Source organism: Mugil cephalus, chromosome 1, assembly GCF_022458985.1.
Source record: "Mugil cephalus isolate CIBA_MC_2020 chromosome 1, CIBA_Mcephalus_1.1, whole genome shotgun sequence".
NCBI lineage: Eukaryota > Metazoa > Chordata > Actinopteri > Mugiliformes > Mugilidae > Mugil > Mugil cephalus.
Window position 1 is genome coordinate 16,689,052 of NC_061770.1, and position 25,767 is coordinate 16,714,818.

Below are 25,767 nucleotides of genomic sequence, written 5' to 3' on the forward strand. Positions count from 1 at the left end.
GCGAAAGAACAAAATTTACTGTCGCGAGAGAGCCTGCACAAATCACCGTCCGCGGAGAGTTTATGAGCCTAATGATCATACGCAAACCACACACAAGTGATTTCATTTATTCTGAGGCTCCGTGTTGTTGTGTGATGAAAATGCAGTCACATGCTGAATATTAGGAAAAGGACACAAAAAAAGCACAACAACTTTCTTGAGATCATATTTGCACCCAAACTATGTAAATTGGTTTCAACTAGATTTCACTGTACCAATGCCAAAACCAAAGCGATACCTCTCAGAGTAGACCAGCATAAACATACTGTCATAAAATTTAAACAGAAACCGCGTCCCTCTGTTTCTCATTCTCATCACAGATCCTCATAGAAATATTTCAGCATATTCCTACGTGTACATACAGCACGGCCAACAAACATCTCATAAACCAAATAATTTTATAAACCTGTGAGCCTCATAGCATGTATAGAATGAACAAATTCAGGATTTCAGTTCTGCTAAATGGTTGACTCGAGGGTCACGTGAATGATTGAGGTTGCACAGAGGATGTTGTTGTGTTGTTTCGCGTTCACATCATTGCTCATTAGTGAAATCGCCTCGGTCTCGATTGATGTCTGTGACCACAAGCTCAAGTGGTTCAGGCTGAATTTGTGGGTCATCGATTTCTATTGCTTATTAAAGGTGTGAGTATCTTACTATATAGAGAGATGCGAGAGTGGGATTACCGGGAAATAGAGGTATTGATTGGGCCAAGAAGCAGAGGCTTACATTTCAAATTCCAAAGGGGAGACCGGATTTGACACAGGAACAGTGTTGATTGAGAGATGTGGGAAAATATTCTGATGAGTCATAAATGTACCAGGCATAAAGAATAATGAGGCTGTTGCGTTACAATTATTGTTAGAATTATTGTTGTAGCCTCATCAATCGTCTACACAAATAACATTACAGATCATAATTTATGGCACTTTCTGGAAGAAAACAACAACAACAACAACAACAATATGTTAATATAATTAGTTTTCAACAAGTGCTAGCCTAGCTAATTCCTACGTTACAGTGACATAATAAAACCAGACAGATATATATACATGAAGCTCATTTGTGCTGTATAGGCTTTGCCCAAGATTCTGCACTGTTTTCGGTAAAACATGCACTATAAGCATCTGTGGCACTTAGCAATGGCAGTGTAGAGTCATTACACTGCTTGACTTTTTGAAATCCTGAACAATAACATCACTGGCTCACTTAAATAAAATCCGTATATATTATTTTGTGGCATAATATTTGCAAATAAAAGTACTTGTATTGGTAGAAGCAGTTATTGTCCGATAATAATAATCAATTCAAAACACTCAAAGTTAACCTTACAAAACCAGCAAATAATTTAAAACAAATAATTTATTAAATTAAATATAAAATTATATTGAATGAGATAGAGGGAAACAGGTTTAAATTAGTATGCAGTTTTTAAAAGATGTGTTTAAGCTCTGAGTTTGTGTTTCACAGCTCTGTATATTTTTATTAACGTATCTTGAATCTTTTGTCCAATAGGGGGCAGTGTTATTGCATGACTCATCTGAGCATGCGCGTGACGAAAACCCGGAACAAGGAAGTACCAGCTAAAGGTGGCGATATTGTTTAGTGACCGTTTAAATTTTGCATCCTGAATGCGCAACAAATACTTTACATACACCTACAACGTAAGTAACCTGCATTGCTGGGCGTAGTTTATCGTGTATAGTTAGTTTTCAGTTCTGTCCGCAACGATGTGACATTAGTGTCGTTGCTTCCCTTAATTGCTAGCTGACTGCTACATTTGTTTATCAGCCTGACTGTTGTGTTTTTACAGCTCTTTGCTGATTGCTCTGCACCCGTGGCGCAGGTCTTTTTGCCTGTGGAGAAATGTCGTCCGGCAGAGGAGGATCCAGGATGTTGGTTGTAGCCGCAGTAGTGACCGTGTTTCTGCTGGATGCTGTTGTTTTTGTACAAGCTAAGGTAAAAATAAATATATAATAATGTTAAAAGCTGTTCATTTGCTTGCAATGTATTGTAAAGGTCGAAAGAGTGAAATCTTATCTATTTTACATTTAGTTTGTGTATGTGTCAGTGTTTAATTAGTACACTTTGTGTACTGTGTACTTACTTGAACATCCTGTCAATTATCCTGTCATCCAAGACAAATACCCCAACGTTTGATCTATGACCCTCCACATAAAGTCTAGTCTTTGATTAGGTACTTTGTATTACGATAGATGAATAAAATCTGTGAAGAATCCTAAAGCACGTCTATTTCACCGTCCTTTACTTCTAATTGAAACAGTGCCAATTAAGTATGTCTGTTACTTTCAAACTGGATCAACCAGAATTTAATGAATAAACTGTTGATATAAGTGTTACAGTTGTATTGTCTACAGAGCTAAGCAATTAAGTACACACTTAAGGAAAGACTTTTCTTGGCAATTACAGAACTTTGAAGATGTTCGCTGCAAGTGCATCTGCCCTCCATATAGAAACATCACCGGCCACATCTATAACAAAAATGTAACCCAGAAAGATTGGTAAGAGCAACAGTATTTGAAAAATATAATTTTTTTTTCACTGTGGTGTTTTATCTGTCAATTGAGTAGCAATGATAACTTTTGTTTTTTTTTTTTTACAGTAACTGCCTCCATGTAGTGGAGCCGATGCCGGTGCCTGGCCGTGATGTGGAAGCGTACTGTTTGTTGTGTGAGTGCAAGTATGAGGAACGGAGCAGCAACACCATCAAGGTACTTCTACCTTCTTTGGGGATATGGCGGCACGCATCATTAAATCTTTAGCTATAAATCACACAAACCTGGAGTAGCAGGTGTAGTGTGAGTCAAATCTCCCCAGTTTGTCTGTTTAATCAAAGAAGATTGAAGAGAAAAGATAGCAGTAGTGTCAGTTGTGATTCATTTATGCTGGCACATGTCACATAGGAAGAAACAGAAAAAGTAACTTTGAACAAACATATTAGGCCTGGATGGTGTGTTGTTGGAGGTTTAGATATGTTAACTTCAAATTCCGTCACTCTTTCCAGGTGACCATCATCATTTACTTGTCTGTCGTGGGCGCGCTGCTGCTCTACATGCTGTTTCTGCTGCTGGTTGATCCACTTATCCGCAAACATGACCCTTACACTCAGCCACTGCACAACGAAGAGGACTCTGAGGTAACCATTCGAACAAAGAGCATTCAAATTCAGTTCATACATTTATTTATTTTCTCTTGAATGTGAACTTTCCTGGACTCCGTGTGTTCAGGAGATGCGTCCACCGGCAGACAGTGCCCAGGCCAGAGGAAACACGGTGCTGGAGCGGGTTGAGGGAGCCCAGCAGCGCTGGAAGAAGCAGGTCCAGGAACAGCGCAAGACTGTTTTCGACCGCCACAAGATGCTCAGTTAAAATCCTGACTTCAAAACCAGGCGTAGAGTAGGTAGCGTCCCGCCCGGGCTCAGCGCTATTGCACCGTCACCAGCTGCACTATTAGGAACCTGTTTGTCAATCATCTTTGTCTCACTAAGAAAGGACCAGTGTGTAGGATTTAGAAAATAACATAAATCTAGATAAAATACGGTATTCACATTTATGTTTTATTTAGTACATTATCACCTGTAGCTGTGATACATTTATTTAAAACCAGATGAAGCCAAATGGAAGATGAGGGACAAACACTGAAGTTGCTTGTTTCTTACTGGTCAGGTAATTTAGCCCACATATAATACATGAAGGCTATAACCTGTAGCGTTATAGATTTATGACCAAACACATTTTCTAAACTCTCACTCTTGCCCTCTCACTTCACATATTCAAGCACTTGACGTGGTTGTGAGACAGTGACAAGACTGTGGAAATGGCTTTGTCGCTTGGAAAGGGAGGCGAACTCTTTTCCCATCTGCAGTCTCACTGCTTGATGCCACTGAATCTAAAGGCTGGCTCTTTAAACAAACTAATCTTAAAAAGCAGATATTTAATATTAAATCTATTCATTATATGTCGCACATCATGCTAACTTGTAGTTGTGAAAAAATTGCATGATTTGTGTACTTGTAATGGAGATCATCTCAATAATTTACAGCAATTTGCAATGTGATGGATTTGGAGTGTCATAAAAAAAAGTACATACTTTTTTTTAATATCTATTTGCTGTGAATAACTTTTAAGCTTGTGAATCTAGCTGCTTCTTAATATTACATAATGTTAACCCAATAGCACAATTGCCTAAGTAATTTTTTGACTTACTGTTACAATATCAATGAAAAAAAATAACAATGTACTTGCTACAAATTGGGCTTTTTCTTGTTTTCCAAAAACACTCAAATATGACTTAGGCAGTTATGTTATGACTTAACTTATAGTTAGGCTAATTTAACAAGGAGTAGTCTGCCAATGCAATTTCACATTCCTAGCTCAGCATTAATAATTTATTGGTGTATTTTATTTCCTCAAACAAAAATGTGGATGTGTTTTTTTTGTTTTGTTTTTTTGGTAATTGCATCCAGCTATTGGTGCATGCAGTATTCCCAGCAAACATTTCACAATAATAGCACCAGTCAACGGAAATACTAGAGGGCTTTTCATTGGAAATGTTCACAGGAACTAATAGTAAAAATAAAAAAATAAAAACATCTCTAATAGAAGCCTGGTTGAAATAAAGTCCTGCTACCTTCTTTAGCTAAGGCACATAAAAGCCCTGCTATGTATTTGAAGAAATGCCTGTGTGTGTTCAGTGTCATTTACACTAATAGTGTGATTGAATGGGCTTTGTATTTTGGCAGCATTGCTATTTCCAGAAAGCCCCGGTCTGTGCCTTTTTCTGTCTCTCTCTCTTTGTTTGGGCGAGATGTGTTTCACCAAACTCACCGGTGAAATGGTGGCAATTCCCACCTTGTATTTGTATTAATTCATTTTTAATAGTGAATTTGCACAGTTTGGTGTAACATGCTTTCCATGCAAAGAGAGAAATGACGAATGGGGCATTTGAACAGAGCTTTAAACTCATCTCCACACAAATAAGATGAAGGAGAATGTCTTAAATCTATATGCTGCTAACAATGCATCATTATGTGTCAATGAATTCTTCCTCGCATTCAACTACTGAATCTCCCTTGTTTGGGGGGGTATATGGTAAAGAAGGGTGCACTTAGTCACAGTGTGCAAATAGTGAACTGATGAAGCTGAATTGTCTGTGATGGTTTATTTATCACTAAAATGTTTTGCATTCTTTTAATATATTGTTTCCTATCACTGCGGTCACTGTTTTGTATGTGTTTCTAATCTCCAGACTAACTGGAGTATTGTTCATGTCCGTACGTTTAGCTTGATGTGAAATAAATAAAAATACAATGAGGGGATTTTTTTTGTTTATTCTTACAGGCGTTTGCTTGTTTGGAGATTTCTCTGTGTCTTTTTCTGTTTGTTTGTTTTGTTTTTCCTGCGGATTTCCCTCCCGGTTTCCTTTCTGCTGTTTATTGGCACTAGGGGGCGACAAAGCACACAACATTTGGGCCTCTCCCTCCGCTGTGCTGTGAGAAGCGCTTCTTTGTTATCAAATTACGCGGACTTGCCAAGACATTAGGCACGTTATTGAAAACAAATGCATTCTAATATAACAGTCCTGTGGTAAATCCCGGTTTATGTTGAAACAACATCGGAAAGAAGATAATTTAACTGGATGATCATTTAGGCAGCTGCAGTTCGTGGTCTGCAAACTGGACTGCATTAAAAAAAAAAAAAAAAAATGAAAGTATTTCCATTATTTAGCTTAAGCCACTGATTAAAAAGAGGCGGTCAAAATAATAGAAACACATGTCAGTACAAGAAAGTTGAAAAATCAGCTCTCTCATTTATTTGGAACATATGTAGACTTCATAAACTGTAAAGAGAGTGCAAGTCTCACATTCGTTTTCAGCTTTTGAGAAAATGCCCAAAAATCCCCTTTGACATGTTAAATATCAGGTTTTATTCAACATCTTCAATTCCCAAGCCCTCATCTTGACTGATCAGTTTAAGACTTGAGGATAAACTAATTAATTGACCTTTATTAAACTGTGGAATGATCATTTGCAGCAAATTAATCTCAGCAAATCTTTAAAAAAAAAAGGCAACAACAAAAAACAACACAAACATCGGTTTGATTTGAGATTATTGTTCACATTTATTCTTGATCCCTTTCGTAAACACTGTTACACAAAACATTTAATAATGTTTAATGGCATTATACTTGGAACATAAAACATTTTCAAATGTACAGCAAATTAAGTGTTACCTATAAAAATGTTATATTATCATCGCAGTGTTTTATAATGTTGTCTTTGTTATATACACCAGCCTCCTTCTGGAGTTCTTCAGACATACATTAGTAAACCCCTCTGCTTATAATTACATGATAGTGTATGAGGAACATTTATTAGATGACTATTTAATAATTGTAACTGCTAAATAAGGGTGATAAAGATGAAGGGTATATCCTTTAGTGTGAAGAAGACTGTTTTGAAATCAAGGGCATGTTCAGGCTCTTCATGACAGTGTCTCTCGCCTTCTTTGTGTGTTCATGTGCCACTGCCGCCCTTCCCCAACCCCCCTTGATCCCTTCTCCCACCTTCCACCCCTCCACCCGCTCTACCGTCCCCAAGCATGGCCTGCCATTGGTTCACGATCTAAATTTAAACTACAGCAGGGCCAACTGCTCCTCTGGGCTCGTGTTATTTTTCCCTGCCGCGGTGGGCTTTTTCTGTCAGAGGTCCTAAGTCGGGAGGAGAGGCCCGTGGCTCTGCGTCAGGGAGACTGAGGCAGAGGGAGAGTGGAAGAGGGGAGAGAGGCCGGCGGGGGAGCCCACGCGTTATCGGCCGATCTGGAAAACTAGGAGCCTTCACAAAGGGGAGCTATCCTGTACCTGGGATTTTACCGTGAGAGGTTGCATTTCTCTGGGATCGGGACCTTGTTTCAGGTGGAGGCTCCAAGATGGCGGCCAACGCAGATGCGGCCAAGCCGGTCATCATGAATGAAGAGGAGCTGAAGAGGAAGCAGCGGGAGAAGCTCAAGAAGCTACAGGCCACTGGGGGCAACCCTCGACCTGCGAGAACCCTCTTCCTCTTCGGCCTCAAAAATCCCTTCCGCAAGGCCTGCACCAACATTGTGGAGTGGAAGTATCCTTTATAACTTACACACACACACATACACAACTACATTATAAACACAACCCAGATAGTTGTGTTTATATAATGGGGTAATAAGCAGTCATTAGTTCTCTGATCAAGAACATTAACACCAAGGATGTATTGAAGTTATACATCTACAAAGAAGACAGTTATCAGCCATGTTGTTCACCTGTGCTCCAGCCGAGTCTCTTTCATCTGTGATAAAGTGATCCCTGAGGTGTTAACGCTTCTGTTATGTTTCTGGCTCGTATCAAAGTCAAGTTTGCACCCCTCAGATTTTCACACGGAGCTGATCCGAAACTCATCCGTTCTCCTCAGCAGACGGAAACGTTCATGGAAGCTTTATCAAATTCTGCCTTTTCGGTGTGAAACTGAAGTTTCACTCAGCCTGTGAATGTGCATGAACACAACACAGGCTGTTGTGTGAAGACATGGCCCCTGTCGCAGGGGGGTGCTTCCCACTTTTAGCCTGATGTCCATTCCTGGATCATGCACAATGTATTTTCCAGCTAGAATAGAACGAGTTGATCGTGTATGTTCACGAACAACAGCGTTATCTTCACATCCAAAGCATTTCAAATCTGACATGTGGAGTTTAACAGTGACTGTATTTTAAAATTGTGTCGTGGTGTGAAAATGATTTAATTATTTGATGTTAGGCAAGGTCATTTTCAGTACTGTTTCATGAAGCAGTTTAATGTGATTCTGTAATATTAGGCTTAGGTTCAGTTTACAGTGTAAAGCTGAATTAGAGACATTTACTATACTATAAACTTTAAATAGCTTTAAATGTATTCTCAATTAGACAATCATTATCAATGTGCACAGACAGAAACACTAAATATCCAATAGATTAATCCAACTTTTTTCCCCCCCTGATGAGTGGTCTCTGTGTTTAAATGGTTTGGTCATATTCTTGGGCTCTGCAGCTGTCCCAGGGCATCACGGAGACATGGTGCTGACCTGGCAGGGGAATTCTCGTGGAGAGCCCCCTATGGACGAGAATGAGGCAGCACAGCAGACAGGATTACTTTCACGTTGCTTGGCTGCCCACCGGGGCTGTTTTAGGGATGATGTTTCAGGCAGCATTTAAAGGCCCTGATCAGTTCTCACATTACATTACAAAAAGCACAAGTGAACTCATGCGGATAGTATCGAATATTTCCCATTGTCATTGAATATCATGTCCCTACAGCGATATGTATTTAGGGATTTTACCTGCCTCTCCGTGTGTTGTCATGTTCCTGAGCCTTACCCTCCAGAACCTTTGAGATCATCATCTTACTGACCATCTTTGCCAACTGTATTGCCTTGGCCGTGTTCCTGCCCATGCCCGAAGAAGACAGCAATAACACCAACACAAGTTTGGTCAGTATGGGAGGAAACACAAACAAACACAGTTAATGAGGACGTTTACTTATCATAATAGTGCACGAAAGAACCACAATATTTTACTCGTGGCTCGTGAACCTTGTACTAAGACAGCGAGATGCCTGTATAGCTGTGTTCATCGAATTCGTACAGTCGTATTAATTTGCTAAACACAGCTGCAGCCTTGAGCCGTTGAAGTCAGACACTACATAGCTCGGGGTTTCAGCTGTTCATCTGCGCGAGTGCCAAGCCGCATTTAAATAACAACCAGACACAGCTCAGTTCTTTATTTGGCGTCCCATCTGTGACGGGAGAGGAACGTGCCATCTAACAATTGTTTCGTCACCCGTCAATCGTTTGCGTTCTTCTCTGATCGGGGACTGGATCAGGCCTCTGAGGGCAGATATGTGCTGAACCTTCGGCCGGGCCCTCAGAGGCGAGGGCTTTTTGTGGGTGAATAGATTGTTATGGAAACATTTCACATTCGCTCTAGGTGACTGGTGATTCACAGTGTCTCACAGTAATGTAAACAAGCCGGTGGCAGGTGTCTGGCCCCTGGATGCTGCTGACGTGTGTCTAAAAATAATTCATCTTCGTCATCGGAGGTGTGCATTTACATTGCTGCGAAGCTCTATTAGCGGTGTATTACGGATAAGAGCCCGCACAACCTAAGGATATATGCATATGTGTATATATCACAGCCCCAGAGGGATTTGACAATCAGCACAAACGTCAATATATAGCCACGCTCGTCACTTACTATGTGACATTCAACCGCTAAACTCCACACACTGCTAAGTCAAAGCCAGATCTTCACCTGCACATCGTCCAAATTCAGGCGGTTACCCAAATCTGACACCCTGCTCTTTGATATCTTTGCTTTAGCGCTCTCACCGACCACCTCCCAAATACTTCTTTCTTCTTACGATGCCATTCCTCAGAGGTGAAAACTGTAAGAAGAGATGATTGCACCCCTCCCCGCCTCCGCTGCTGTTAGAAGTAGGTCGGAGTAGACCCCGTCGCTCCTCTGACGCAGGTCGATAAAGGGGGAAATCTTGCCTCCAAAAAATATTTCGGGTTGCAGTGTTGACAGGATTGATGTGCAGCTATCATTAAATCTATAAATACATTTATTCTTGTTAGTGGATTTAGGCTTCGGCCTCGATGGCCTTGATTTGTGAACTGCTCGGCTAAAGATTGTTTAACCATTTTACTGTAAAGGATGAATGGTAAATAAAAAATGACATGCGACATTGTGGCTGAAACTGAGGCTTGGATTCTCTTGGATCTCTATCATACAGTTATCAAATTACAGCCTCTTGTGTTTAGATCAGCGGCGAGTGTATGAGGAAAGCCATGCGCAGGTCTGTGTCTGGTTGCTGTGTGTCAACATCGAAGGCAAAGATACAGTTTGCAGACAGATGCTTTTATTCAACTGCCTTGACATGTGTGACACCTGTTCATCATCAGCAAGGCCTTTCAAACATTTTGCTTTACGTCAGACTGGCTCACTCGTTTCACCGTGGCTCACATTGTTTCAGTGAACGCTCAGTGAGCCATGCGCAAACACAAACTTTACTCTAATTGTTCAGTATTTTGTTTGGAATCCAAGTGTGTGAGGTGTGACCTTTTTCTAAAATATAGCGCCCTTGTTTTGTTCGCCCTGCTGCAGGAGAGCCTGGAGTCCATCTTCCTGATCATCTTCACGTTAGAGTGCTTTCTGAAGATAATAGCGTACGGCCTCGTGTTCCATGAAGGGGCCTATTTACGGAACTGCTGGAACATCTTGGACTTTGTGATCGTCTTCATGGGGTAAGATGAGCAGTGAGCTGAAGGTGGACAAAGGACGCAGCTTCCCTCTGACACATCAGTTTTGTAATAGTTGAAAATGTTAACGGGACTATATTTTAATAATTAAAATGGAATCAGAGAACCGTTTTCCAGGTGTGGGCACTTACGGCTGCATTGTCTTTTCCTACAGTCTCTTCACCTTTGCTTTGGATACCATAAATACGATATCTGGTGTGCCACTGGAGAAGGGCGGGGGTTTTGATATGAAGGCACTAAGAGCCTTCAGAGTGCTGAGACCCCTACGTCTCGTTTCTGGAGTTCCCAGTAAGTACATAATGCAGACTGGTCCATGAGGAAAATTGTACGTGAAGAAGCCTTAAATGTCAAATGTGATGCGTTAACTGCTTGGTTGTGCTGTTACCTTTCAGGCCTACAGGTGGTGATGAACTCCATCCTCAAAGCCATGCTGCCTCTGCTGCACATCGCCCTGCTGGTCTTCTTGCTCGTCACCATCTATGCCATCATGGGACTCGAGCTCTTCAAGTGCAAAATGCATAAGACCTGCTATTACACCGGCACAAGTGCGTGCCCTAGGACGCAATCAGATGTTGAGACTTTTATTTTAAGTGGCGTTGCATTCACCTGTTTTTTTTTTTCGACCCACAGAGATCTACGCCACAGCAGAGTGGGAGCTTCCCGCCCCCTGCGCTCAGGCTGGTAATGGACGCCGCTGCCTCATTAACGGCTCTGAGTGTCAGCCGGGCTGGGAGGGTCCTAACAATGGCATCACCCACTTTGACAACATCGGCTTTGCAATGCTTACAGTGTACCAGTGTATCACCATGGAGGGATGGACCAAAGTGCTTTACTGGGTCAGTGACCGCTTGAATGTGGTCTAATTTGGTGATAGATTGTAATATTTGCACCAGCATCTCAACTTTAATTCACATTTAGATGATAATTTTGACAGAAGTCATTGTGTTCAGCTGACAGTCTAGAATTGTCTTTCAGGTTAATGACGCCATAGGAAATGAATGGCCGTGGCTCTATTTTGTTCCTCTCATTCTGGTGGGTTCCTTCTTCGTGCTCAATCTGGTTCTGGGTGTGCTCAGTGGGTAAGGCAGCTATAAGCCTCTGTCATCTCACCTTCCTTCCTTCGCATAGACAAACAAATAATCACGCTGGATTTTTGCTGTTGCTCCACACAGAGAGTTTACCAAAGAGCGAGAGAAGGCCCGGTCACGTGGAGAGTTCCAGAAGCTGCGAGAGCGTCAGCAGCTGGACGAGGACCTTCATGGCTACATGGAGTGGATCACTCACGCTGAGGTCCTGGATGCCGACAGGGAGGGCAAAGGTGAGCTCTATAAACCTTTTTCAGAACCCACCCCGCGTTGAGACATCTTCAAAGTACAACTGTTACTGTCGTGTTAGGTCTGCTGCCTTTGACCAGCGGAGACTCCGACACAGACAGCCTGTATGACCTGGAAGGCAAGAGTCAGATCATCTACTACTAGTGAGTCTCCTATTTTGTAAATAGGAATAGCTGGTACACAATATCCTTGGCTATTAGCTCAGAACCTTAAGAGCGAGATTTATTTATTTTTTGTGTTTAGCCGCCTGGCCCGTCGCTGGAACCGTTTCTTTAGGATGAAGTGCCTGGTGTATGTGAAGACCAATAGCTTTTACTGGCTGGTGATGTTCCTTGTCTTTCTCAACACTCTGACCATCGCCACAGAGCACCACCACCAGCCTGAATCGCTGACTTCCCTTCAAGGTTGGCGATGAATGTATCGTCATGACAATTATTAAGACGAATTCCATTCTGCCCAGTTTTATTCATGCGTCTTTTCTCCTTTCCCGACAGACGTGGCCAGTCGTGTTCTGCTGGTGCTCTTTGTCCTTGAGATGTTTGTGAAGATGTACGCTTTGGGACCCAGAGCATATTTCATGTCCCTGTTTAACCGCTTCGACTTCTTCGTGGTGCTGTGTGGTATCTTGGAGATGATCATGTTGTCTGCAGGAGCCGTGGCTCCCTTGGGTTTCTCTGTACTCAGGTGTATCCGGTTGCTGAGGATCCTCAAAGTCACAAAGTAAGCACAGTCCCCTCAAACTGTCCTGGTGCATCACTTTGAACTGTTATAGTGTGATTAATTCCTCTCCACTGTTTCTTTTTTTCAGGTACTGGACCTCTCTAAGTAACCTTGTGGCCTCTCTCCTTAACTCCGTTCGCTCTATTGCCTCCCTGCTCCTCCTCCTCTTCCTCTTCATCGTCATCTTCTCACTCCTGGGCATGCAGGTGTTTGGGGGGAAATTTAACTTTGCCGACCAAAGACCCAAACGGAGTAACTTTGACAACTTCCCCCAGGCTCTGATCAGTGTGTTTCAGGTGAGATGATTGAATTTGAATTGGTAAAACCAGGTCTTTAGATCACTAGTTTAAAATAAGATTTTGTTTTATCTTCAACTATCCCTCAGATCCTCACAGGAGAGGAGTGGACCTCCATCATGTATAATGGCATAATGGCCTACGGAGGGCCTCAAATCCCTGGCATCCTGGTCGCCATCTACTTTATCATCCTTTTCGTCTGTGGAAACTGTATCCTACACTTAAGCTTGTGTCCCGACGTCATCTTGGATTCAAGAATATATGGAAATTATGTTAACGTATCTTTTTTTTCCTGAGCTCCTGAGCAGATATCCTCCTCAATGTCTTCTTGGCCATCGCCGTCGACAACCTGGCAGAGGCTGAGAGTCTGACTTCTGCTCAGAAAGAAAAGGCAGAGGAGAAATTAAGGAGGAAGCTGCTAAGGTGAATAAATAATACCACAACTTAAAGCAAGACACGAAGGTCTGCTCTGTCTATGCATAGCTAATATTTGTCTATTTTTTTTCCCTCCTTAAAATCCAGGTCTAAAATGCCTGACAAGACTGATGAGGAGAGGGAGAGGATATCTAAGAAATTGGCAGAGCAAAGGGCCAAGTTGGAGGGCATGCCCACCACAGCCAAGGTGAGTGTTGTTTCTGGGGTCATATAACATCTTTATGATTAACAAGGGTTTACAGGTACAGTTCAAAAAGTAGAATATTGTGAAAAGGTTTAATATTGGAAACTCAGGTCAGTTAAATCAAAACACCTGCAACGGTTTCCTGAGCCTTTCAATGGTCCCTCTATGTGTGTCAGTAGTAGCTACACAATCATGAGGAAGACTTGACTTCAGCTCCGCTCCCATAGTGAACGCTACAGAACTTCTTTTCATCCATACTCTGTCCAACTGTATAACACCTCGTCTTTTTGTAACAACTAAGCTACTGTGACCAAGCAATTTCCCTTGTGGATCATTTACGTCTAAGGCAGTCAGTGATACCCTCCATGAGGAGGAAAAACCACAACAGGTAAGTGCTAAAGAAGCTGGATGTTCACAGAGTGCTGTATCCAAGTATATTCATAGAAAGTTAAGGGGAAGGAAAAGTGTGGCAGGAAAAGGTGCACCAGCAACAGGGACAACAGAAGCATTGAGAGGATTGTCACGCAAAATGAATTCAAGAATTTGGGGGAGCTTCACAAGGACTGGATGAGGATGGAGTGAATGCATCAAGAGCCACTATGCACAGACAAATCCTAGACATGGGCTACAAATGTGGGATTCCTCAAGTCATGCCATTCCTGAACTAGAGACAAAAGAACTGGACTGTTGCTCAATGGTCCAATGTCCAGTGTTTTCAGGTGAAAGTAAAAGAGTGAAGGAGGCACAGAATCTACGTTGTTTGAAGTCCAGTGTGAAGTTTCCACAGTCCACAGTGATGATTTCGTGTTGGTCCACTCTCTTTTCTGGAATCTACAGTGAACACAGCCGTCGACCAGGAAATTTTAAAACACTTGATGCTTCATTCTGCTGACAGGCTTCATGGAGATACTGATTTCATTTTCCAGCAGGACTTGGCACCTGCCCACATTGCCAAAGGTACATAAAGACGCTGGTTCAATGACCATGGCGTTATACTGTGCTTGACTGGTCACCAAACTCGTCTGACCTGAACCCCATGGAGAATCTATGGGCTATTGTCAAGAGGAAGGTTAGAGACACGAGACCCAACAATGCAGATGACCTGAAGGCCTCAAGCTGATAACCTCCATGCCACACACTACTGATGTAGTAATTCATGCCAAAGAGGCCCAACCAAGTATTGAATGCATGGAGAAGAAAAAACTTTTCAGAAGCCTGATATTTGTGTTAAAATATCCTTTTTTTATTGTTTTAGTTTGTTTTTGAGACACTGAGTATTGGGTTTTCATTAGTTATAAGCCATAATCATGAAAATCACAAGAAATAAAGACTTTCACTCTATGTGTAATGAATCCATTCTATCCATCCATTTTGTTTTTTAGCTGCACCTGTATTAATGTGGAGCAAAATGTGCATAATACGTATTTATCTTTTTTTTTCCCCCCCCAGCTCAAAATTGATGAGTTTGAATCCAATGTCAATGAAGTTAAAGATCCGTTTCCACCTGCTGACTTCCCAGGTAAAACATAAAAAGTCTCAACCTCAAACCTCCCCCACATGTGGTTGTGGCAGATGGAGGCCACTAATTGTAGGAGCCCATATTCATTACACCATCTGTTTATCAGTGCTGCTGTCCTGGCTATGTTACAGTATAAGTATAGTAACCCCTCATCACTCAGCCAGGTCCTTGGGTTGTGTTTATAGCAGAGAGTAAATCTATTTTCAAACTACTTTTGTGACTACCATATAAAGCCTTACACATGCTTCTCCTTCATGTTTTAATGCGAACACGTCTATGCAGCCTAGAAATATAAGTATTCAACACTTGACAGGTGATGACGAGGAGGTCGAGCCCGAAATCCCCATCAGCCCCCGGCCCCGACCTATGGCCGACCTGCAGCTGAAGGAAGAAGCAGTTCCGCTGCCTGAAGCCAGCTCCTTTTACATTTTTGGACCTCAGAACAAGTAGGAATCTGACAATATGTGTAATGTTCTTATAAATAATGAAAAAAAAGACAATGTCCGTGTGTGCTCACACGTCTATTTCTTTAACACGCAGGTTCCGCAAGCTGTGCTACAAGATCATCAATGCTTCGTCCTTCACCAACTTAATCCTCCTCTTCATCCTGCTCTCCTCCATCTCGCTGGCAGCTGAGGACCCCATTGATCCCAAGTCCTACAGAAACCAGGTGACGTCCAAGTCTAGCCCAGTGTGTGGGGCCACACCTGTTGAAAGATGGGAGCATTTGCTAACATACGTTTCTGTACCTTTCTCTTAGATCTTGGCCTATGCTGACATTGTCTTCACAACCGTGTTCACCATTGAGATTGTGCTGAAGGTATGTTCAGCAGCGAGTAAAGTTTTGTATATATCAAGTAATTTTAAATGTATTTATGCTGATGTTTTTTTTCTCTGAAGCATCGATTAATTCCTTCTTTTAAAATTTGAGAGTTTCATGCCAAAAAAACCCTTCCATTTCTTTTAATAATGGCAGAGCAAAGCATTACACTTATCACAGGCCATTAAATCATTAAACTGTTCCCTAATAACACTGAGGAGAGGCTTTTTTTTAAAAACATTTTTGATATTATCGATTACTACTTTAATATTGCATTACTATTATTACTTCGGTTTAGTATTACATTAGGATAAAAGGCAGCAAATGCTCAGAAGTAGCTGCAGACTCTGTTTATTGCTTTTTAAACTCTATTCTGTGTATAACTGTGCTACATGTCGCTGACAGATGACAGTGTACGGAGCGTTCATGCACAAAGGCTCTTTCTGCCGTAACTCTTTCAACATCCTGGATCTGATTGTGGTTGGAGTGTCTCTCCTGTCAATGGGAATGGAGTGAGTGTGCAGACTTGGATCACGTTGTCCACCGAATTTCCTTAAAGCGATTAATACAGGAATGTAAGACGTGCAGTGTCATGACTGCTTTTGGTCACGTGCTGTTTGCAGGTCCAGCGCCATCTCTGTGGTGAAGATTCTCAGGGTGCTGAGGGTGCTGAGGCCTCTCCGAGCCATCAACAGAGCCAAAGGGTTAAAGGTACTTTAAATACCCTCTACAGAGATCAATATGTTTCTGAATTATATTAATTAGATTAGATTGTTTTACTGTTTAGAAATAGCGGTTCCCAACATAGGGTCCAGCCCCTCTTCAAACAAGATAAATGTTAGGGGTCGCAAGTTGGTAGTTAATGCAGAAAAAAAAAAGATTCCTGAATGAAGAATGGAGGAATGAAAAAAATATTGGATACTTTCATCACCACAGATTGAAAATAGTACTGAAGCAAAAACTTCTTAGAAATTATGAAAACAAGGGGCCCCAAACAAACATGGCTCCCAAGTGAACCTGAGAAGAATTGATTTAATTTTAATATGTATCTTATTTTTATAAGATTAACAAACAAATGCTTTTTTGCACAATGTATGTATATGTAAAATAATAATAGCTGTTACAGCGCAGTAAAACCATCTGACATTTGATGTAGTATTAGCATAATAGCAGAAAATAGAAATATTTGAAGGCTACATCAAATTTGTACACATAGAGTGAATTAATTAATTAGAGATGAACACAGTGTATCCAAAGGCTTAATATTTATTGGTTATTATTTGTATGTTAATTGACAGCACGTGGTCCAGTGCGTGTTTGTGGCCATCAAAACTATTGGCAACATCGTCCTGGTCACCATGCTGCTCAATTTCATGTTTGCCTGCATAGGAGTCCAACTCTTCAAGGTAGGTTTTCATTTCTTTTAAACATCGCATCATAGCCATATGTAGCATTACGCTGCAAAGACCATATTCACAAACTGATCTCAAGCAACGACAGAAAGTCACTCGCCGCTATAACTGTGTATCTTCCCGTTCCAGGGTAAATTCTACAGCTGCACAGACCCGACCAAAATGACCGAGGAGGAATGCCGGTAAGACAAACGGCATGCGCGCAACGTCACAGCTTTCATTTGTCAAAAATGTGCATTCGTTTTAGGGTGACCACTCGCTGTGTCTGTTCTCAGGGGAAATTTCATTAAGCACATAGAAAATTCCCTGCAAGACACAGTGGTGGCTGAAAGACAATGGATCAACAACGACTTCAACTTTGACAACATCCTCTACGGGATGCTGGCTCTCTTCACTGTTTCAACATTTGAGGGCTGGCCAAAGTAAAGCACTCAATAAATTTAGTTTTGATAAATTGCATCTTTGATGAGATTACTTTGTTCTGTTTGATTGAGTTAGATGTCTGTGTATTGTATTAGGTGGATATTGAGTTGGAAGTAATTCCATTGCCTGGAGCCTGTACAGATAATCTTTTTCCTGCCTGATATTTGTCTTGCCGTTTCCTCTCTTCTCTCAACATGACTCTATCTGTCCCCAGACTCTTATACAGAGCCATAGATTCAGATGAAGAAGATATGGGCCCGGCGTTTAACAAACGCGTCGACGTGTCCATCTTCTTCATCATCTACATCATCCTCATCGCCTTCTTTATGATGAACATCTTTGTGGGCTTCGTCATCGTCACCTTCCAGGAGCAAGGCGAGCAGGAGTACAAGAACTGTGAGCTGGACAAGAACCAGGTACACCGAGCTAGTCACGGGATGACAGTCCCCGTAAAATCTGAAACATGTTGCTCTAATTCAGGATGACTCATTATTTTTCTTTTAACACACCTCTTGTCTGTCTCTCTGTCCTGCCTCCCTTCAGCGTCAGTGTGTGCAGTACGCGCTGAAGGCTCGTCCTCTGAGGTGTTACATTCCCAAAAACCCTTACCAGTACAGAGTCTGGTACATCGTCACCTCCTGCTACTTTGAGTACCTCATGTTCTTCCTAATTATGCTTAACACCTTGTGTCTGGGGATGCAGGTAAGTAAGTTAAGATAATGTGGCAACTTAAAGTGCAGACAGACCATATTCATCATTTAGGTGGCCAAATAAATAAAGATTAATTTAGAACTTGGAAATTTGCAATGGAAATGTTTCATATTATTTGTAATATGTATGTATATATATATACAGTGCATGTTAATTTTCAACAAATGAATTGTCTGAGGACTGGACAGTACATGGTAGATGAGATTTAATTAAAAATAAACTTTGTTAGCCTAAAAGCACAACTGCCTTTGCAGAAAACAAGAAAAAGCACAATTCAATTTTTAGCAGGCATTGGCATTTTTATTGATATTGTAACAGTAAGTCAAAAATTACTCAGACCAGAGGCCTTCAGCATTTTTCAGGCCACGGATCCAAAAGTATATTTAAAGAAATTTAAATTTGTGGGGGAAAATTTTAAAAAATATATATAAGAAATGTCGTATCAACCAAAGATTTTGCGACCCCCTTGCAGTGCCTCTGCATACCCCCTAGGGGTCGCAAATACCCTTTTGAAGACCTATGACTTAGACAATTACGAATTACGAATTATGCAATTATGCGGTTAAGCTAACGATATGGGCCTACACCTATTTATTATTAAAGAGTTGTATACAATTTATCACAGCAGTGATCTTATTTGCATGTTTACCCATCTTATGCCTTACCGAATACTTGATTTAAGGTTTCCTTCAAGTACTTTCTGTTCACTCCAAACAGCACTGCAACCAGTCGGACCACGTCACAAAGCTGTCGGACATGCTCAACTTGATCTTCACCGTGCTCTTCACCGTGGAGATGATTCTCAAGCTCATGGCCTTCAAAGCCAGGGTAACCTCTCTGACTTTCGTTGCTCTAACGTTCAGCCTCGGCCGCTCTCGCCCCCTAACGTGTCTGCCTGCTCCGTCTCTTCGCGCAGGGCTACTTCGGGGACCCCTGGAACGTCTTTGACTTCATCATCGTCATCGGCAGCGTTGTGGACGTCATCCTGAGTGAAGTCGATGTGAGTACATACAGCGAGATCCTCAATAATTCAACGGATTTCAGATTCCCATTCCAGATGGTGTATTTAAAAAGTCCCTTGTGTTGTTTAAATGAGGCAGGCGGCAGGCAGTAGTCCGATTCAGTCTGGAATGACCAAATGTGTTAATTCAGTAACCCGACAGTTGTGGTGTCAGGAGAACTAGCTGACAGGAAGTGGTCAGTACTGTTGCTTGTTGTTGTTGTTGTTTTCTAGTGTTCATTCAGTTCAGTGAGAAGGTGTGTCCAAACCTTTGACCAGTAGTGCATATATGTATATATATATATTTTTTTTTTCTATTGTTATTTATTGTGTTTTCTGTTATTTATATGTGTTGTGTGAGCACTTTAAAAGCACAACATCAATGAAGGATTTAATGCTAGTTTATGTTGTCTACGCTACACAAATTCTGTGTTTCCTTCACTTCAGTCACAGTCGTTTCCTGTCACTGCGTTGCACTCATTTGTGCACCCACACACACAAGCTTGTAGCCATTTCAGTTTTCTCCATCCCAAACCTGTTTTACATCTTTCTCTTCCTCCATCTCTTCTTCTTTCTTTCTTTCTTTTCCTTTCATCCACCCCTCTGCCCTCCATGCACCTCACTCCTCACCTGTCTATCCTCCACAGACTGCCCTGGCCTCCAGTGGAGGACTGTACTGTCTCCATGGCTGCGCTGTAAATATCTGATCTGCACTGCACTGCTGCATGAGCGTTGCTGTGTGAGCACTCCACTATGTTCTCCACTAAACCGTAGCGCTACTTTAATGAATCGTGTGTTGCTCAAACCTGCTGGAGAAACATCTGCGTTTCAGTGATCTGTCTCATCTTACAAAGTTAAACAAAAAAACAAAAAAACAGACACGGTGTTACAGTACGGCTGGATAAACAGCACTACATCTCAACAGTGTATCAGTGGTTGTTTGACTGAATGAAAACTGTTAATACTGTGACAACAAAGCATGTGTATGAGTTACGAGTTGCAAGTGTTGCAGCAGCAAAGACGTCCTAGTAACTCATCAAAAGTGGAAAAATGAGTTTAATATTAACCCTAGTTTGAGATCGTACATAATAAAATATTCAACAGTTGTGATTAGTTTATTGCATTAAATACAACTCCTGCAACTACAGCGTGTCATTTCCTCATCTGCTCTTTGCAGGAGACGAATCCAATGCAAGTAATTGCGGTAAGCCTCCCGACATTAATACCCAGCCGCGTTTTCACGTTTTACTCATGTTTTTAAATATTTTTTGTATTAAACCGTGTCCGTAGGCCTCTGAAAACGCCTCCGTTTCCATCACCTTCTTCCGACTCTTCCGTGTCATGCGTCTGGTCAAATTGCTGAACCGTTCGGAGGGCATCCGTAACCTACTGTGGACCTTCATCAAGTCTTTCCAGGTTATTATTATCCACATTTTTTTTTTTTTTTTTTACATCCGTTGCTGTCCTCCTCCAAATGTCCATGTGTTGAGTTTTTTTTTTTTTTTTTTTTTTAATGAGCTGAATGTTTTCTGTCTGCAGGCTCTCCCTCATGTAGCTCTGCTCATTGTGATGCTCTTCTTTATTTACGCTGTCATCGGGATGCAGGTAAACTCTTTAGTGTTCATTTTGTGAAGGAAACTATTCTAAGCCTCTCTAGATTGTCATCATGTTCTGGTTAAACGCGGTGTTTGGCTCGTGCCCTCAGATCTTCGGTAAGGTAGCCTTGGTGGACGGCACTCAAATCAACCGCAACAACAACTTCCAGACATTCCCTCAGGCTGTTCTGATGTTATTCCGGTGAGTCCTTCAGACGCAATCTGGACTTCAAATATTTAGCCATTTCAAAAGATTGATATCTCACTGTTTGCTCTGTGGGCAGATGTGCTACTGGAGAGGCTTGGCAGGAGGTCATGATGGCCTCAATGTATGGGAAGAAGTGTGACCCCAAGTCCGACTTCCTGCCAGGAGAAGAATACACTTGCGGGTCCAACTTTGCCGTCTTCTACTTCCTCAGCTTCTACTGTCTCTGTGCCTTCCTGGTGAGAAGCAGCTGCGTGTCAAGTCATTTTTCAGCTAATATTCATATTTAAAACATATTCAAAGCCTGAGACATGCCTCCCTTTCCCTACTCCAGATCCTCAACCTGTTTGTTGCCGTCATCATGGACAACTTTGATTACCTGACCCGTGATTGGTCTCTACTTGGTCCACACCATCTGGATGAGTTTAAGAAGATCTGGGCTGAATATGACCCTGAAGCCACGTGAGCATCAACACCTTTCTACAGTCTCTACAGTTATTTATATTGCGTTAACCTCTGGGACGAGGTAAGACTTAAGTATCGCTCCCCCAGGTGTGCATTAAATATCTGATCCAACAGGGGGAGAATCAAACATCTGGATGTGGTGACACTGCTGCGGCGTATTCAGCCTCCACTGGGATTTGGCAAGTTCTGTCCTCATCGTGCTGCATGCAAGGTACATGCAGTCATAAAGCACTGATGTATGCACTGTATAGTTCCTGTTGGTAAGTACAAAGACGTAGATATAGAGTGTTTGATCATTGTCTTCCTCTTCGTCTGTAGCGCCTGGTTGGTATGAACATGCCTCTCAACAGTGACGGCACCGTCACCTTCAATGCCACCCTGTTCGCTCTGGTCAGGACTGCACTCAAAATCAAAACGGAGGGTACTGCTCTATATCACCACAGCATATCCTTTAACTTTAAAATGTGCATTGTGACTGAGTTAAATGTTAAGTGCTACATTCCCAACAGGCAACTTTGAGCAGGCCAACGAGGAGCTGAGGGCCATCATAAAGCAAATCTGGAAACGCACCAGTATGAAGCTGCTGGACCAGGTCATCCCCCCTATAGGAGGTCAGTGTATACACAGACTTACGTTTCACCTTCGCAAAAGCCACTACTTCTCTCATAGCCAACACTTTAACTTACAGATGATGAAGTGACTGTGGGGAAATTCTACGCCACCTTCCTGCTCCAAGATCATTTCCGCAAGTTCCTGAAGCGCCAGGAGGAGTACTATGGCTATCGGCCAACTAAGAAGAACGCCTCAGGCCCAGAAATCCAGGTGAGTCCGTCTATCAAACAATATGGGTCAATACAACTCGACTTTTGTCTCTTTCCAGTCATTGTGAACGTCTTCATTTAATCCACATGCTTCGTGTTTTTCTAGGCGGGTCTGAGGAGTATAGAGGAAGAGGCAGCTCCAGAGATGCACAGGGCCATTTCAGGAGACCTGCAGAATGATGATGAAATGGACAGAGCTATGGAAGAGGCTGGAGAAGAAGGCATTTACCAGGTAGAAGACCTGGTTTGCAAAGCACAGGGGATCACAAATAGCACAAATAGCATCACACTTGTCGTGTGTTTACAGGTGTGGGTTCGGTCAGGTTAGGTCTTCAATGTTTGTGGGTGATTTTTATGGTTTTGGGTTATTGGAAAATCGTGAAATAGTAAATTTAAGGTGGTTCTTCTTAGTTCCTACAAAGCAGGGATGTCGGTGATGATGTGTCATTAGCTTCCATAACATAAACTACAATGCCTTCTCTATGTGATCATTAATGTGGGATTACAACCCGCACGTGCGTTTGTCTTGCTTGTTGTTTGCAGCGCTCACACGGCCTGTTTGGTAACCGGGTGGAGTCGTTCTCCGCTGAGCCCGACAGCGCCCAGTCCGCGCAGCAGATGACCCACCAGCGGCCCCTCAAGTTCTCCGAGAGCCAGCCTGAGTCTCCACCCAACTCCGCCGGCTTGGTGTCCACCACCGAATTCTTCCCCACATCCGCGCCAAGGAGCAACACGAACAACAACGCCTTTGCAGAGTGAGAGCCGTCGCCACACTCCTAATTGGCTCGATGGCACGCTGCGCAGTATGTGTGCTGAAGGTGGCAATTCTTGCTGTCTTCCAGGTTTTCATTCGAAAGAGAAGGCAGTCCTGTGGAGTTTTACAATCCCAGTGAGGACGTAGACCCAGGTATTGCACAAGAACAGGATGCAAATTAAAAGTTTTTCCAATTAAGACATTTGGATTTTGTCCAAACTCACAGTTTTCTTCCCAAACTGTAAACAGAGGCTGCATAAATATAAGCTGGTAAAGAGACTGAAGACTAAAAAATAGAGTGAATTCTCTGCACTCCATTACTGTTCTTTATGTTTTCATTTATTTATTCACTCTTTTATTAGACAACATACGCTCCTGGAACTTCACAGTGAGAACGGACAAATCACAGGTAGCATTTTGTTCAAGGCTCATCCATCCTGTGTGATGCCATATAATGGACAGATCTTGTGGGAGATGTTTGAACGTTGTACATATCCTCTCCTCTGTAGTTCCCTTATGACCCTTATGACTACGATGACAGGCAGAGTCAGAGCTCCCACACTGCAGCCGACCAGCTCATCCAGGAGGTAAGCGTGTTTTTTTTTTTTTTACACACTACGTAAGATCTGTCAGATCTGTCTGAGGCAGGTGATGATGACCTAAGTCTTTGTTGGAGGTTGATGCTAGCCATGGGTTGAAATCATTAATGCTTCACTCCTACTAATATACTAAATCAGTGTCTTTAATTGAGGACCCTTCACATTGTTTTTCCTCCAGGCTCTAGCTGAGGGCGGTCTAGCGTCCATGGCCAGAGACCCGGGCTTCGTCTCTGTAACCAAGAAGGAGATGGCCGATGCCATGCACATCCCCGTCCATGAGATGGAAGGGGTGGCTCGGGGCATCCTCAACGAGCGCTCCGGCAGCGTCGCCCCCGCCAAAAAGAGACGCCCCGTCCCCGTCCCCCCTTCTGTCCCCGCCGTGGCACAGGAAACCCGCCAGCCAGAACCGGCCGCGAGGAGAAAGAGGCGCCCAATTCCCCTGATTCCCTCGCGACAGGAGGCCGACTCGGAAGTTTAGAGGCTGTCAGTCGGGTTTATATGGTTAAGCATATGGTTTTATACACTGTTCATGGCTCCAACTCACATCAACTTACCAAGCTTGTTGCCCCTTTGGCAGTATGTGCCTGTCAGCCTGGCTTAAAGGCTTGAAGACAGTTTGGATTTAATATATTGTCAAGTGTGGTTGAAACGTAACCGACGAGAATCTGATACTGGAACATCTCATTCTTCAGATTTATTGAACCAATAAAAACAGTGACTTATCTCAGAGTGGACAGACTGACGCACTTCTTTCTTTGTAGCGTTTGTTGAGGTTATCCATTCCGCAGACTTATGGGACAACCATGTGAGTGAGCTGAGTGTCTTACTGACGCCTCACGGAAGGAGGTAAGATTGTGACTGACATGTCGAAAGCGACTCGGTGTATTCAGAAAAGAATCGAGCAGCGTCTTCAACGCGCTGCTCGTCGCCGAGGACGGAGGGAAAAGACTTTGTGGAACCAATGATTGTCTTTGACCCAGACAGTTATTAATCAACTGTTCTTAATGGGGCTCTGGTGTTGACATTGAAAGTTGAAGGATTGTTATTTCATTTATTTGCTAAAGCAGTGTCCGTCACTGCCTTTTAATACTGAGGTTAACCAAGTCTTGATCTAACCGCTGGTGTTGTACAGACTTGGTATCAGCAGTTTGACTTTTAGAGAGGAAATCTTGTTTTTGGGGAGGAACGTTTAGTCTATACGATAATTGTGTAGCTGTAATAAATTATTTGTTCCATTTGAATTTGTGCTGTAGTAAAGCAGACAATGCATATGATTTTCAAAACCACTGCTACAGGGTTTATTACATTTACATGTACTAGTGATCCCTGGGCCTTGGTAGTAGTTTAATACAGATAAGGTTTCTTCAGCATACCTGGTGTATGGTTTATTTAGCTTAGAATATTAGAATAATTGCACTCGTTTCATGTTTTGCGCCTAGATGCCGACACAGACAGGCCTTCCAGAGGATCATTATTTTCTTTTCTTTTTTTATTTTTACATTTACCCTTTGATCAGCCTGTGTCCGGTTGTCATGCGTACTTTATGTTTCAAGGTTTTGGAGATACTGCTACTTTGAGTGAACCTCAGTTCTGAATCTGTGCCGTTACGGTTGATGTTTTCACCACTGGCAAAAGAAATAAATCGTCCAAAACATTTAACGCTGTGTTCGTTTTTTTTTTCCCTCGACACTTGACAAAGGAACCGACTGGCTAACAGGAATTTGGTAAAGGAACATATTTTCAAGAGACGGTGCCACTAAGAGACGTCAGGAGCGCGTTTAGCTGCCGTCCCTGCAGAGGTTCATGTGAGTTTAATATGGAGAGACGCCATAAATAGTCTCAAAGTACAGACTTCCCCATATGGAATGGAAACTAACGCTGCACAAGATGCTGCGTCGTGGGTTCAAACATTCACACACGGTGAGAAAGTTTCTTAAAACTGGCAACACACAAAATGAAGAAACTAAACGAGTTGCAGTGCTACAGTGTTTTCCAATGTTTATTTATTAAAGCAAATCAATCAACAAAACACCTGACAGAATGATCTCATTCATGCTGAGTTTTCCGTGTACCTAAATCCTGTTTAGATTACT

At 42.3% G+C, this 25,767-nt stretch overlaps 2 protein-coding genes across 3 annotated transcripts; both read left to right on the top strand.

Moving 5' to 3' along the window:
* The first annotated feature begins 1,553 nt into the window (after positions 1–1,553).
* Positions 1,554–5,377, top strand: tmem9 (transmembrane protein 9). 2 transcript variants are annotated; one of them, XM_047611279.1, is made up of 6 exons: positions 1,554–1,703; positions 1,853–1,998; positions 2,470–2,561; positions 2,663–2,771; positions 3,065–3,196; positions 3,288–5,377. In XM_047611279.1, the coding sequence occupies exons 2-6, from the start codon at positions 1,906–1,908 to the stop codon at positions 3,426–3,428; spliced, it is 567 nt and encodes a 188-aa protein (XP_047467235.1). In that variant the 5' UTR covers positions 1,554–1,703; positions 1,853–1,905; the 3' UTR covers positions 3,429–5,377. The 2 variants fall into 2 exon arrangements, with proteins under 2 accessions (XP_047467235.1, XP_047467244.1); XM_047611288.1 differs by having other exon boundaries at positions 1,575–1,703; positions 1,886–1,998.
* Positions 5,378–6,749: 1,372 nt separating this feature from the next.
* LOC125006895 (dihydropyridine-sensitive L-type skeletal muscle calcium channel subunit alpha-1-like) lies at positions 6,750–25,333 on the top strand. Its single transcript, XM_047583388.1, has 45 exons — positions 6,750–7,171; positions 8,446–8,551; positions 10,227–10,366; positions 10,536–10,669; positions 10,774–10,926; positions 11,012–11,217; positions 11,357–11,460; positions 11,554–11,699; positions 11,777–11,858; positions 11,959–12,119; positions 12,210–12,435; positions 12,524–12,731; positions 12,821–12,941; positions 13,040–13,154; positions 13,254–13,353; positions 14,800–14,869; positions 15,183–15,315; positions 15,410–15,539; positions 15,630–15,689; positions 16,095–16,201; positions 16,313–16,400; positions 16,988–17,095; positions 17,231–17,283; positions 17,377–17,523; positions 17,739–17,940; positions 18,068–18,226; positions 18,953–19,063; positions 19,152–19,235; positions 19,883–19,930; positions 20,413–20,439; positions 20,526–20,651; positions 20,775–20,840; positions 20,941–21,032; positions 21,115–21,274; positions 21,370–21,497; positions 21,615–21,711; positions 21,819–21,921; positions 22,010–22,111; positions 22,189–22,322; positions 22,428–22,553; positions 22,865–23,076; positions 23,164–23,228; positions 23,438–23,484; positions 23,585–23,662; positions 23,853–25,333. The coding sequence occupies exons 1-45, from the start codon at positions 6,987–6,989 to the stop codon at positions 24,150–24,152; spliced, it is 5,550 nt and encodes a 1,849-aa protein (XP_047439344.1). The 5' UTR covers positions 6,750–6,986; the 3' UTR covers positions 24,153–25,333.
* The last annotated feature ends 434 nt before the right edge of the window (positions 25,334–25,767 follow it).